The sequence below is a fragment of the Ambystoma mexicanum genome, chromosome 5q (assembly GCF_040938575.1).
Source record: "Ambystoma mexicanum isolate Mex_15411 chromosome 5q, UKY_AmexF1_1, whole genome shotgun sequence".
NCBI lineage: Eukaryota > Metazoa > Chordata > Amphibia > Caudata > Ambystomatidae > Ambystoma > Ambystoma mexicanum.
Genome location: NC_090933.1, coordinates 105,895,017 through 105,909,939, shown reverse-complemented (window position 1 = coordinate 105,909,939; position 14,923 = coordinate 105,895,017). Strand labels below are relative to the sequence as shown.

Here is a 14,923-nt window from a genome sequence, read left to right as displayed (position 1 = left end):
GCCATGTGGCATTGGAGACATATTTGCCTTCTCTAGCTGTCCATACATCATACTTCAAGAATGACTTTGGTGTCTGTTTGCAATGAGATCTCCACACGATTTGATTTAGGATACCATTCCACCAAGGGCGAATTTAGCCGGCTCCGTTAATTAAAGCGTGCTTCCAGAGACGCCCGCACTAACGATCAGGAGGTGATTTGCCGTGTCGGCTGGTGAGCATCTTCAGCGATGCAAAGGTGTTCAGAAAATTAGAAGGCTATAATATTTGATCAAAATGCCATTGCTGTCATCAAGAAAGTGATGTAGAGCAGATCTTTAGGAATGCTGGCTTTCTCCTTGTACTAAATGCTAGGAACTTGCTACTCGCATGGCATAGACTGATGGCTCTCTGAGATGATTGCTTCTGACTGGCGATCGTCTGCATATGCTTCGTAATTTAGCGTAATAAATGGCTTGCGATGTCTGCCAAGACATTGGGCGCCAATCAATTTAGGCCTCAATTCATCATCCCTCCTCATGCAAAGTGTTTCTGTGCGCAAACATTTGTTTCTTGCCTAAAAGTGAGCTATTGATAAGGTGCCGAGATGATCAGAGTGGGCCTACACGCGGCAAGGCCGACCGGCGCATTCATCATTGCACGCGTAGGTGGGCGCGCTGCACATCATGGCGATACAATGTAGTGCATATGCTCCCTCGTGAGCCGGTCTCAGTGTATCCATTCACCCTTCTTCCTCTTTGTTGACAGGTGAGAAATGATCTGACGGGCGAGCTGGAAGATTCAGACATCCAAATAGCAGACACCGAGAGTTTCTCCAACGACCCGTGCATCAGTGTCAAGAAGTTAAAGGTATGTAAGAGCTGCTCGGCGGCAAGAGGTGAAATGAGACCTGCATTAGTGTCACCGTGCCTCCTGTCATGTAACATTTGCTACGCTGTCACGTCACGTAGACCTAATGGATCGCATCCACAGTTTCCCAGGTGTGTGTTCAGGACTCACACGCATGCATTCTAGGACTGATTGCACTTTGGGGGCCGTGTTACAGAAACCTTTCACCTGTGGAAGTGCAAGTTTGCACGGTGCAAGAGCTAAGGTAGTCAGTCGTTGGATGCATGCAACAACGGTGTTCTCTCAATGCATTTTTTGAACCAGGGCAATGTATTTTGGTGATAACACGGCTTGCAATTCGCACATTGGCAAACAGTGACGATATAACGAATTTGGGTTTAAAAAAGGATTGTTTCAGTTATATTATGATGATAATTTCAATCGATTAGAACAGAGATTTGTCCCAACGTTTAAGAGCTGCTTGTATCATGAATGTGTTCCGAAGGTATGCATCTCACTCTCTGTATGGAATAATGTTTGACAGTTCTATAGCACACCACAGTCTGACTTGCTTCTTGGCGCTTGATACTAAGGTTTATCGATACCCAATGAGGTGGGTCGGCCTGACCTGTATTCAGGGGCGTTGTTAGAGGGGGGCTAAGGGGGCTATAGCCCCTGATCTTTTGGTTGTAGCCCCGGATAGAATCTCAGGAGCTGCAGCCAAAAGACTAGCTAGCCCCCAGTCCCAACAGTTCCGACATCAGCGGGGCCCCGGGTCTTTTCCAGACCTAGCAACTCCCCTGCCTGTATTCATTGTAACTGAAGGGAGAAACCCCTGATATAAGGACTTAAGGTTGGCAAATACTAAATAACAAACAGGTGTCCCAGTAGATACATTTTACGTGCACAGGAAGTGCATTGATTTGATCAGAGTTCAATTCCGCTTTAGTAGAATCCAAAGTTTTTGTTTTACTTTTATTTTCCAATTTAACAAAATACAGAACAGTTCAGAACAAAGGAAATCACTTAGCATTATCAGAACCAATCAAACCAAGTAGGCAATTCAATAAAGTATGTTTCGACAACACCTACCCTTGTAGAATCCAATGTTGAGGGGGTTTCTTTTCTGCCCACCTTTTCCATTCTCTTTATTCAACATGTTTTCATGATTTCTCCCCTATGAGAGTCATAACTTTGCCTCGATCCTGTTATGCATGTAGGGACAAAAAAACAAAACAAAAAAACAACAAGAATAAATAGAAATAGAAATATTGGAGAATCCAGGACAGCGTTGTTAGAGTCCTCCACACGGGTGGTGATGTGTACCACAGTGGCACGCAGCAAGAACGCTTGAAAAGGGGGAGATGCCATGCCACAGGAAGCGACCACGAATTGAAGGGTTTCATAAATAAATACATCAGTTGCCAGCTACGGTTAGCAATGCGACTCTAGCATGTCGTGCACAGCACTTGACGTCAGAGATGGCATCACAAATGGCATCACCTCAAGATGTCATTATGGTCACAGAACTTCTCAAAGCATCCATAGGGCATGGTCTAATTATAGTGTTTGAGGTAAAAACGTGTGGTACTTTAAATGCCACTTCATTTCAAAACACTACCTAATTATGAGTTAGGACAGCATGGGAGGAAGGCCCTGATTCATGGAAGTGTTATATAATGGCCCAATCCCATAGGAAAACGTTCCATGAATCAGGCCCATAGGAGGTACACTGAACCCCATGCAGTAAATACTTTGTTATTACACAAACGCATTATTAGGTGCTATTTTAAAAATAAAAAGGATTTGAAAAATCACATGTTTTTTTTACCATTCTCGTAATGATACCAGATGTGCGCACATACTACTTGCGGGCTTGGCTTGTGCCCGTCCCCTGAGTTCTCAGAGGTTTGGGAATTGTCCACAGATTGTAGCTATGTTGCCCCGTAGTCTCCATGCCCCGTGGTCTCCCCACGGCTGGAGCTACATTTGGGATATGTCCTGCCAGAAGACGATTGGTGGACAATTTTGACGAGCGGTGACGACACCCGTTGTGTGATTGGAGTAGCCACATGTTTTAGATACATTGATCTGGAGCATCGTGGACTTGATGTAACAGAAGATATGGCGAGGGAGGGGACAAGTTCAAAGCAACAGTAACATACGTCGGACGGCGTAAAAAACAACACACTAGTACTCCCTTTGGCTGCTGTTAAGAAACAAACTTGCTCAGTGATTGCTATTTAGTAAAAATTGTTTATCAATTTAAATCAATAAAAAAAAATGTCCTGCGACATGGACCACCCGTATGCGATGCAGAGAAGGTGACCTGCAGGTATCCCCTGTGAGGGCTGCTTTCCTGCCCAGACACAGACTGCATGTGCTCTGTACCCGCTCTGCCTGTCCTAAGGACATGCCTCACGTGCTTTGCACATCCTAGTCACAATCCCGCCAAGAATGCCAAAGCACTTACAACCCATGTGCATTTTGTTGCTGCAAGAGAAGGCTAAATCACTGAGAACAGAATGTGCATTGTGTGGGTAATTGGGATTGTCAAAGCACAGAGAAATCTTGGTGCATTTAGTAGATGGATGGGAACGCCAAAGCATTAAGAACTCCTCATGCTTTTTGTGGATGTAGGGAAAGAGCAAACACTGAAAACTCTGTGCATTTAACTGGGATGCCCAAAGCACTGAGAACCTCAGATACATTTTGCAGATATAAGAGAAGTCCAAAGCAGTGAGAACCTCACATACACATAAGCGGAGGGGAAAGTCAAAGCAGTAACAACTCCATGTGCATTTTGTAGGCGTAGGAGAAGGTCAAAGCACTGAAATCCCATGAGCATTTTGTAGGCATAGGAGAACACCAAAGCATTGAAAACACCATGTGAATTATGTTGGTGTAGAAGGCAAAAGCATTGAGAGCCCCACATGCATTTTGTAGATGTGGGGAAAGGCCAAACAATGAGAACATCATGTGTTATAGGGAAGTCCAAAACAATGAGAACCCCACATGCATATCCGAGTCAGAGGAGAAAGCCAGAGCGCTGAGAACACCACGTGCATTTTGTAGGTGTTGGAGAAACCCTAAGCATTGAAAACCCCACATTCATTTTGTAGATGTGGGAACAGGCCAAACAACGAGAACTTTATGTGTTATAGGGAATACCAAAGTACTGAGAACCCCACATGCATATACTTGGTGGGGAGAAGGCCAAATCATTGAGGACACTATATGCATTTTGTAGGTGTAGGAGAAGGTCAAAGCACTGAGAACCCCACATGTAAAACATAGGCAGAAGAGAAAGCCAAAGCACTGATAACACCATGTACATTTTGTAGGTGTAGCAGAAGGCCAAAGCATTAAGAACCCTTCATGCATTTTGTAGATTATGGGAATACCAAACAATGAGAACTCCATGTGTATTTTATAGGGAAGGGAAACCCACTGAGAACCTCATGTGCATTTTGCAGACATAAGAGAAGTCCAAAGCACTGAGAACCCCACATGCATATCATAGGTGGAGGAGGAAAACAAACCATTGAAAAATCATCGCCATTTTGTAGGCAGAGGAGAAGGCCAAAGTACTGAAATCCCCATGTGCATTTCGTAGGAGTAGAAGACAGAAGCAATGAGAATTGCACGTGCATATCATAGGCAGAGGAGAAAGCCAAAGCAGTGACATCCCCATGGGCACTTTTTAGGCAGAGAAGAAGGCCAAAGAAGTGAAAACTCCATGTGCATTTTGTGGCTGTAGGAGGAAACAGAAGCAATGAGGATTCCACATGCATATCATAGGCAGAGGAGAAAGCCAAAGCAGCGACATCCCCATGGGCACTTTTTAGGCAGAGAAGAAGGCCAAAGAAGTGAAAACTCCATGTGCATTTTGGTGCTGTAGGAGGAAACAGAAGCAATGAGGATTCCACATGCATATCATAGGCAGAGGAGAAAGCCAAAGCAGTGACATCCCCATGTGCACTTTTTAGGCAGAGGAGAAGGCCAAAGCAGTGAAAACTCCATGTGCATGTTGTAACGTAGGAGGAGGCGAACGCACCGAAAATCCCATGTGCATTTTATAGATGTAGAGACAGGGCACACAACAGGAACACCATGTGTTATAGAGAAGTCCAAAGCAGCGAGAACCCCACATGCATATCCGAGGCAGAGGAGAAAGCCAAAGCACTGAGAGCCTCACATGCATATCATAGACGGCAGAGAAAGTCAAAGTACTGTATACATGCACATGTATACGTTGTAGGCAGAGGAGATGTTATGTTATGTTTTGTAGGCATAAGAGAAGGCTAATGCACTGAAAACCCATGTACATGTTATAGGCATAGGAGAAGATCAAAGCATTGATAACACCATGTACATGTAGGCATAGGAGAAGACCAAATCACTGAGAACCTTGTGTGCATTTTGTGGGTGTAGGAGAAGGTCAAACACTGAGAATCTCACATGCATTTTGTAGGCAATGGAAAAGGCAAAAGCGCTGAGAACCCCATGGGCATTTTCTGGGTCTAGGAGAAGGTCAAACACTAAGAACTGTGCATTTTGTACGGAACCCCACATCCATTTTGAAGCGGAGGAGAAAGCCAAAGCTCTGCTAGCCCCATGTGCTTTTTGTGACCGTAGAAGGCCAATACACTAAGAACCCAAAGTGCATTTTGTGGGTATAGGAGTAGGCCAAATACTGAGAACCCCATGTGCAATTGCCAAGGGAAGTAGATGCCCAAAGCAATGAGAACCTCACATGCATTTTTTAGAGGTATTGGAAGGCCAAACACTGAAAGCTCCATGTACATTTAGTAGTGATTCCCAAAGCATTGAGAACCGCACATGTATTATGTAGACTTTAGAGATGGCCAAAAGATTGAGAACCCAAATTGCATTCTGTAGGCATTGGAGAAAGCCAAAGTACTGAGAACACCATTTGAATTTTGTGTTCAGAGGAGAAGGCAAAGCACTAGGAACCCAAGAAGGTAGATCATTGGTCAACTTTCCAACTATATCTATCCAATGGGAAAAACAGGCTCTGAATACGTCCGTCTGATGTCCCTGTGCTAGCAGCATAGTATACTTCAAGGAGGGAACTCGAACTTCAGAACCACGAACACGACTGGGCGCTGGTGCCATATAGAATTTCAGATCAGAAAAGAGCTAAAACAACCTGCACGCACGACCACTTATATAACAAAGAACTGGTTGCTAAGTGGAAAATATATTGTGCAGACCTAAGAAAGCTTAAAGCCCTTCCACTAAATTAGAGGACTATACTAATTGAAAAAAGAAAGCACAAATATAAAAACTGGCTCCGTAATTCTAAGGCGCACCGCGCCCAATGGGGCGCTGAAACAATGCTTAGGATCCTGGCCAAACAAAACACTTGAGATCTATGGGCGCTACTAAATGAGCAAACTAAACGATCCAACATATTAATGTCAGCAGTCCCAGAAGAGGCATGGATTACTCATTTTTCTGCCCTCTATGCCAAAGGGTTCACCAAGGTGGAGACGATTAACGTCACTCAACCAGGAAAATGGCAAATAGACTGGGACAGAGAATAAATCTTAGTATTAATTAAAATAATTAAAACATCATGAGCGCCTGGCCCAGATGTCCCAAACAACAATATCTTGAAATCAAATCTGGAAGCCTGGGCGGATTTTTGCACCCCTCTGTTCGCTACTGTAATGGAAAACAATCAAGTACCGCAGACATGGAAAAATGCCATATTGGTCCCAATTTTCAAGCAAGGGGATAGATCACTCCCGACAAACTAGCGCCTGATTGCTCTGCTGGACCCAGTGGGTAAATTGTTCAACTCAATCCTTCTCCGTCGCCTAACCATCTGGGCCAAAGAAAACAACCGGATGGATCCAATACAGACTGGCTTTGTCATGGGAGTGGGTACCAATGTAAATCTCCTGCTTCTTAACTTGTTAAAATTGGAAGCAATACGATCTAAAAACAAAATCTATATGGCCTTTATAGATCTTAAACAGGCTTTTGACAGTGTGGATCGAGGAAAACAGTGGTAATAATTACTGGTATGGAACTGCCCCCCTGATCTAGTGGATGAAATACAGGCTCTCTATTATGGTGCCTCTGTTCGGGTGAGGCTCTCGGGTGCCGGCGCCATCTCAGAGAAAATTGAAACCTGTAATGGCCTCAAACAAGGATGCCCTTTGGTGCCAATTTTATCCAATCTCTACATGTCAGGCTTGGGTGCAAGTCAAAAAGAGTGGAGGGGAAGGTCAAAGCCCTGAAAACCCATGTGCATTTTGTAGGTGTGGAAGAAGGACAAAGCACTGATAAGCCCACAGGATTTTTGGGCGCATAAGAGAAGGTTTCATCACTGAGAACTCCACGTGCATTTTGCATGTGTAGAATGCTGAAGCACTGAGAACCCAATGTAATTTTGTAGGTGTAAGAGAAGGTCAAAGCACTGACAGCCTCTACTAGGTAGAGGATAAAGCCAAAGCCCTGATAACCTGATGTTCCTTCACTACACGGAGGAGATGGCCACAGCACTAACATCCCCACATGCATTTTATAGGTGTAAGAGTAGACCAATCACTGAGGACCCCATGTGAATTTTATCAGTGGAGAAGAAGTCCAAACACTGAGAACCTCAAATACATTTTGTAGGTGTAAGGGAAGGCCAACACTTTGAGACTCCCACAAACATTTTGCTGACGCTGGAGAAGGCCAAAGCACTGAGAACACCACATGCATTTTGTTGGCGTAGGAGAATGTAAAAGCACTGAGAAGCCCATGTGCATTTTCTAGATGTAGGAGAAGGCCAAAGCATTGAGAACCACATGGACATTTTTCAGGCATATTACAATGCCAAAGTACTGAGAACCTCATTTGCACTTACAAGGCAGGTAAAAACAACAAAGAACTGAGAGTCCCATTTTCATTTTGTAATCATAGGAGAAGACCAAACACTGAGAACCCTACTGCATTTTGTAGGCATAGGAAAAAGCAAAACCTCTGAGCACCCCACATGCTTTTTGTGGCTATAGGAAAAGGTCAAAGCAATGAGAACCCCATATGTATTTTGTAGCATAGAAGAGGACCAAATCAATGAGAACCTCACATGCATTTTGTAGGCATAGTAGAATTCCAAAGCACCGAGAACCCCATATGTATTTTGTAGCATAGAAGAGGACCACACCAATGAGAACCTCACATGCGTTTTGTAGGCATAGTAGAATTCCAAAGCACTGAGAACCCCATATGCATTTACTAGATGGAGAAGGTCAAATCATTGAGAACCTGCTTGCAGAAGGTCATGGCACTGAGAACCTCAGGCGCATTTTGTAGGCAGAGAAGGTGAAAGGACTGAGAGATCCTGACACTCAGTTATTTAAGGGAAGTATGAATTAAATTAACCTGTCTGAATCTGCTGCAGAACTCAAACCCTGTGGGGAAGTGGTAAGAGTCAGCCGAGGAATGTAACTGTTGGGCTCTATTCACCGGCTACAACAGCAGCTTTTTGTGTCGAGAAGCCCAGCTAGTTGGTGGTTTTCTGTGCCGGCCATGCTTGTCATTAGGTAGCTGGAGAGCACTTTGGCCCTCATTACAACACCGGCGCTAAACCATGGCGCTATTAGCACCATGGTTGGTGCCGCTGTTGTAACGGGTCCGCCATGGTTCAATGGGGAATTACCACCCCATTCCAAGGTTGGCGGGCGGTAATTCCCCATTGAACCATGGCCCTTCCCCATTCCCATTTTCGCCCCAAAGGGCTCTATGGGAATGGGGAAGGTGCTAATAACGGTACCGCAAATTGCGGTACCGTACTTAGCACCAAGGTCCCTTTGCAGGTCCCTACTTTAACGGCTGGTGTAGACCAGCCGTTAAGGTCGGGTCCCGCAAAGGGACCTCGTAGTAAGGCGCTAAGCCTTTTACGGCGCCGTTAAACACTTAGCGCCAGGGTCGTAATGAGGCCCTTTTTCTGGAAAGAACGGGTGTCTACATGTCTGGAAAGAATCTGATGCATCAGGAAAAACATAATTGTGCACGCAGCACCTTTGCATCAGCATCATGTGCCAGACGATTGAGTTCAGGAAAGGGATGAAGATCATCCACCACCAGTCAAGGAACACAAGTGAGAAGACACGACTTCAGCTCAGCACCAAAGAGAGCACTTCACAGATAAGGAAGAAGACGTGATTGTTGAGATTTCACCACCTCTGATTTCCTTGGAAACAGATGACAATGAAGACCATCACAATGAGCGTGCTCCATCCCCCTATTCAAGACAGGCCCAGAAACCTCTACTTTGATGATGATAAGACAGCTAGAGAGGGAAATCAAGAACCAGAGCAAGAGGGTGCAGGGATTGACCAACCAATGCAATTGTTCAGTGCGAGCACTGTACATAGGAAGCAAGCACCAGATACTCACCGTGCAACATTGTGCAGTCTTTTGCAAACACAGTCAAAAATAACAATTGCTGGTGGTAGTAGACCTTTGCAGTCAGTCATGTCAACAGCTCCAGCTCCTCAGTCAACGGCGCCCACACATTAACCACTGCAAATGTTTTATTAAGAAAGGGGAGAGGTTGGGACCCTGCTTAGCCCTTCCACACAATTCGAGTGTGGCAGTATTTTATGGTGGAAATGCAACACACACATCTTTCCACCTGCTGTATATACAAAATGTGTCTTGTGGCCACATTAGCTTTGACTTCTTGGAAGCCCTCAAAGTGTGGGAACCCCTGCTTGCTTCCACTCAGAAAGGTTACGCTTTTCCGATTTAGGAAGACCTGGCCTTAGAAAGTGGTGGTGTGCCACATATCTAAAAGGGATAGCAATATTGTTTACATAGTAAGCTACTGTGTGATCCAAGCACTAATGTAAACATTGTTCATATTTAAACACCTTCAGATGGGGATTGTAACACTTTATTCCAGTTAGATAGTTCAGTAGGTTGAGTGCTCGGTGCAGGGATATGTGTGTGATCTGTAGGGCACAGGTTTGAATCCCAGCAAGTCCAACCCAGTCTTTCATCCTTCTGAGGTCAAAAAATGAGCACCAACTTCAGTTGGGTAATAATCATTGCATATAAAAATGTTCTAGGTACAGCACTTCTGTAAATGCACTATACTATTACAAGTTACTAGTATTCATCCCTAGACTGAATATGTACCATGTTGTTATTTTTACTGAGCGTCCCCATATGTAAAGGATATCTCAAGAATGTGGTTGACCCAGTACAAACATTTTTTTCATTCATTTTTTTTTCTTCTGATATATAGTTTTTGATTCTGGTTTTATCATCTGCAGTACAATAATTGTAAAAACATACATATGCTCGGAGGAGCGCGAAACGCATTGTTCAGGACACTGCCCTGGCGTCCTGTTATGTTTTGCTGTGTGGTTTGCTTTTTGTATCTTTTTACCACATATTAAACTCGTTCTGCCTTTTGGATCCGAGTTTGTCATTTTTTTTGGGACTTGCTGACCTCATGCTTGGAGTGCGTTTTTTTTCCTCCATGTCCTCATGATATATATATATATATATATATATATATATATATATATATATATATATATATATATATATATATATTATATATATATATATATATACATTGAAAGTCCTACCTAGACTCACACAAGACAATAATAGTAAGTGGGGCAACTTGGGATCTGAAAAATCTGGCTCTGTCATTGGCCCTCAGGAGTTTGCCAGTAACCCACTGGTGCTACTAGCGGATTACAGGCAAACTCTTCTAACCGTTACTGGTGCCAGATTCCCCAGTGTTACCGGGATATTACGGATGCCAGCACTGGTGGTAAATTCCCATTCCATGGGGTCCTTCCAGGACTCCATGGAATGGGAACCACTGAAACACTGCCATTGTTGTTAACAGTGCCTGTGTTTCAGTGATGTTATGCCAGTAGGGGCCTGAACTCCTGGCAGGTCGGGCATGCCGGTAGTTCACTGCCCCTACCGGCAGACTCAGAGGGAGCCGGTCTGGTAACAATGCCAGAGCCGATCGTACCGGCCTTCTTTCCACGATTGGTTCCGGACAGGTTCACTCGTAATCAGGCCCTATGTTCATGAGAAAAAGGTAGATACACAAATATTAAGCTTCTGTCCATGTATCTATTTCTTTTTTTTCCCTCTCCGCAAACATTTTATAATTACAACACTTTGTTGAAGGGTGTGGCATCTAGATTGAAGGAGAAATACTGCAAACTGTGACCCACAATGATCAAAAATGGTCTTTGGGTTCTAAAGTCCTGAGGAATGCAACACAGTTGCCAATTTGCCTAAACCAGTCGACCATACACTTGAGATATCCTTTTCTCGATGAGATGCTCAGAAACAATAACAGTGTTTTTAATAGAAGATAACAAAATAATTCATATTTAGTCAAAGGAAGAATAAAGATTTAAGATCCCCCTCAGAAAGTATATATGTTTAAATAAGAAAAGTGTGTATATTAGTATTTGGGTCAGATAGTAGTTTACTTTATAGACAATCTTGCTATTCCTTTAATAATTGGCAACACACTACTGTTCTCTAAGGGCAGAGCTTCCTAAAACAGTCAACACATAACCTTTCTGAGTGGAAGTATTGATGCATTCACTTACCAGGATTGAAAGGAGTTTCTCCTCCTTTTTCATAACAGACAATGGGGCTCATTCTGAGTTGGGCGGTAAGGGATACCGGGCACTGGTCAGGAGACCGGTGCAGGTAATCCCTTACCGCCCAATTCCGAGGTCCCTTAGCGGGTACCGTAAAGGACTTGTTGTCTGACCAAACGTCCTTTACGGGTCCCACTAAGGGACCAGGGTGCTAATAAAGGGCCTGCTATTCGCAGGCCCGTTATTAGCACCTTCCCCATTCCCATTGAGCCCTATGGGGGCGCAAATGGGAATGGGGAATGGTCGGTTGAATGGGGACTTACCGGGTCCTCCAGGGTCGGAATGACCCGGTAAGTCCCCATTCAACCAGACCGGACCTGGTATGGGAGGCAGCCATGGTCCTAATAGCACCATGGCTACCGCCCAACTCGGAATGACCCACAATATCTTTGAGATAGGGACAGTATGCAGCATTAGTCGGTAGGGCCCTTTTTTTTAAAGAAAATGGGCACATTAGCTCCACCATTCTGCACCACTACTCCAGAGAATGATTTGCAGATTTTCACAGGCCCTTCTGGGACACTCTCTATGGGTAGCGGAAAGAACAGTCGGGACTCTCGAAAGATCGCGCAACAAACTCCTCAGGTGATGAAGGTTTGTGTGCAACCCAGATGCAGTCATTCGAATAGAGAGGCATGGTGAAATGTGGCGGGGAATTTCACTCTGACAGTGGTGTTTGAGTGCATTCGAAAAGTAAATGTTTAATTTATCCTTCACCCTCAATTTATTTGGCTTTACCAACCAGCAAATCAACAAAACATCCTTTCCATACTGTTACGTTCTTGGCTTTTTTAGTTGTGTTAAGACCAACATTAAATTCAGTGGTGGTCCTGCCTTAATTTATTTGGCTCTACCAACCAGCGGAGCCGGTAATATCTTTTTCTGCACTATTTCCTCGCTTTTACTAACCTCTTGCCAGTCATCTTGACAAGAGTATGGTGGCGCAGGAGCATGTGGCTCCCCATGGCTTCCATCACTAGCTCGTCATCCAGCTCACACCAACTGGCAGAGGTCAGGCAAGACACGCAGTTTGCACTTTCATGCCCATAATCTGACTTGCTGTTCTGCCCAAATAGCTCCTCACCCTGAATTCTACCACCACCAAGAGGAGGCTGCACTTCTAGTGGTGGGAAAATGGCCCTGCTTGTCAATGTTGCCACATGGCTTCATGAATACAACATTATTCAACTGCCTCAAGTGGTTGTTCATCGAGGTGCTCTATGTACTCGTCTTACCCAGATGCCTGTCTTCTGCCAGAGGTTATAGATTATTCTGCCTGCCTCCTCTGTACCAATAACACCCTCCGGCCACCTGAAGGAGTTCCACACCCATGACAAGGTGTGTGGCAATGCCATGGGTTGGTATGTTTTCTGACTTGACTTCATCCTCTTGAGGAAAGCCGGAGAATCCCTTACTTCCTTCACACAGGGTGGCAATGGTCAGAGGCCCCAGTCTCCACCTCCTAAGCATTGTGCTGGGGAACCATCTCTAGCTCCTCCACATTGTGTTGTGTTATACCATGAGTTGGGATGAGATGTAAGTGGTGGATGGAATGTGGGGTGTGGAATGTGGAGTGTTAATGTAATTGTATGTGGAAGGATGGTGCAGGAGATGTCAATTGGCCCAGGGATGGGTGAGGCTGGATGGTGCGGACTGCTATGTGATGTCTAGATTGCTACTAAATACATTCCTACCATATACGCCTCTAAGTACCTTCATAACATTGGTGATGAGTGGCAGTGTGGCTGACTGAAGATGGCAGCCCTGTGCTGTTTCCATGATGCCTTTGGGAGTTTCAGGAGACTCTGGATGGAAATGCTGACATCCAGAGTGTGAGAGGCCTTGCTGCGGCCTACACGGCCCATGTCCTGGAACCCGTGGACAGTGACCAGCACATTGCGGCCCCAAATCACGGCTGTATTTCCTTGCCATCCTCTCGACTGTCATCGGACGCAGGGGACCTTCAGAAAGGAAAGTACCTCTGTGCGCATGCCATGTGTCCTCGGACGCACGCATCCCTTGGAAGGAGCAGCGGTTGCTATTCAATGCCTACACGCACCACGGTGCATTGTATGAGCTGCTGGTTGAATGACGGTATAGCGAGCAGGAAGGCTCACCACATTACAGAGTGCAGTTGGTATTGAGCAGTAGCATTGTAGGTACTTTTGTAAGGGCAGCTTGCACAGAACGTGCATAGGTTTGCAGTTCTAGTTCATACTGTCACAAGTGGGATTTATTGAGTGAACCTCTGAGAAGTGTGTGTCTGCCCTAGAACACGTACATCCTGAGGTGGATTGCAGCCAGATAGCTGGTGGTGTTTTGGGTGGTGCAGTCATGGCTATGCAAAGTGTGCCGGGCTGTCAATTTTCATGGCTTCACCAGGTCCGGTTAGGGCTGCGCGTGGAAGTGATTTTGCCCCGGATGGGAATGTGTCACTTCTGATGTATTTATAAGGGTATGATGGCCAAAGCATTTTCGAAACACTTCTGGAATTGTGGGAAGTAGCAGAAAGTGATGCTTCTAATGAGTTGGACATTTCTCTATTGAAACTGGATGCACATTTCAATCCAAAGACGAGCACAATTTTGGAGCGGTATAATTTTGGTGTTCGTGTGCAAGAGAGCAGTGAGAGCGTGAAAGAGTATATAACGGCGGTGACGTGCACATTTGGACATACTTTGGATGAGCACATCTAGGATCAGTTCATGATTCACTGTAGTAATACAGGATTCATGAAGAGCTGTGGCTGAAAGATGATCCCAGCCTGGACGAAGTTATCAATATAGCAAAGCGGGTTGAGCACTCGATGGTTAACGTTGCTAAATTGAATAAGTCTGAGAGCAAGCACGTTGTGCCTAAAGTGTTGAAGATTGCCTCAGATGAAAAAGGAATAAAGAAGTGTAAAGTAAGTCAGCCATGTTAGAAAGGGGCGAGTAAAATGAAGGGGGACCGGCCAACTATCAAGAAGCAAGAGACGAGGAGAGGTTATATTTTAGGCGTGCCCACAAGAATACCTTTGCTGGGTCTCCGATGTGTACAGGAAGGAAAATGAACTGTTCCAAGTGTAAAAGATGGGGACATTTCACAAATTGTTGCAAGAACTATCAAGTGGTGCCGGTTAAGATTAAAGTATTTTATGTATCCGGTAAAGGTTATGACTCATCAGAGGAAGATGTGAAGGGAAATGTTGATGTAATTACTGTAAATGTGGTGCAAGGTCAAGATGATGATGATTGTGAGAGTGCAGAAGCAGAGATATATGTGAATGGAAGAAGAGTTTGAATGATTATGGACTTGGGTGCCAAGATATCTCTGATGTAGGAGGAGTTGGGTGGGAGTGTTGCATCCCTGTTACCACCTGATATCAGACCGGGGGTACAACATGGACAGGATTGAGCTGCTGGGTTTCTTTGTGGCTAAGTTG

The 14,923-nt window shown here is 44.8% G+C and overlaps 1 protein-coding gene across 2 annotated transcripts in view; it reads left to right on the top strand.

The window, feature by feature from the left end:
• The window catches only part of GABBR2 (gamma-aminobutyric acid type B receptor subunit 2), a 2,296,575-nt gene that overhangs the window by 990,914 nt on the left and 1,290,738 nt on the right, over positions 1-14,923 (top strand). For both annotated transcript variants that reach the window (XM_069620609.1, XM_069620608.1), the window contains exon 4: positions 746-847. In XM_069620609.1, coding sequence (XP_069476710.1) covers positions 746-847 — 102 coding nt within the window. The remainder of the gene's footprint in view (positions 1-745; positions 848-14,923) is intronic.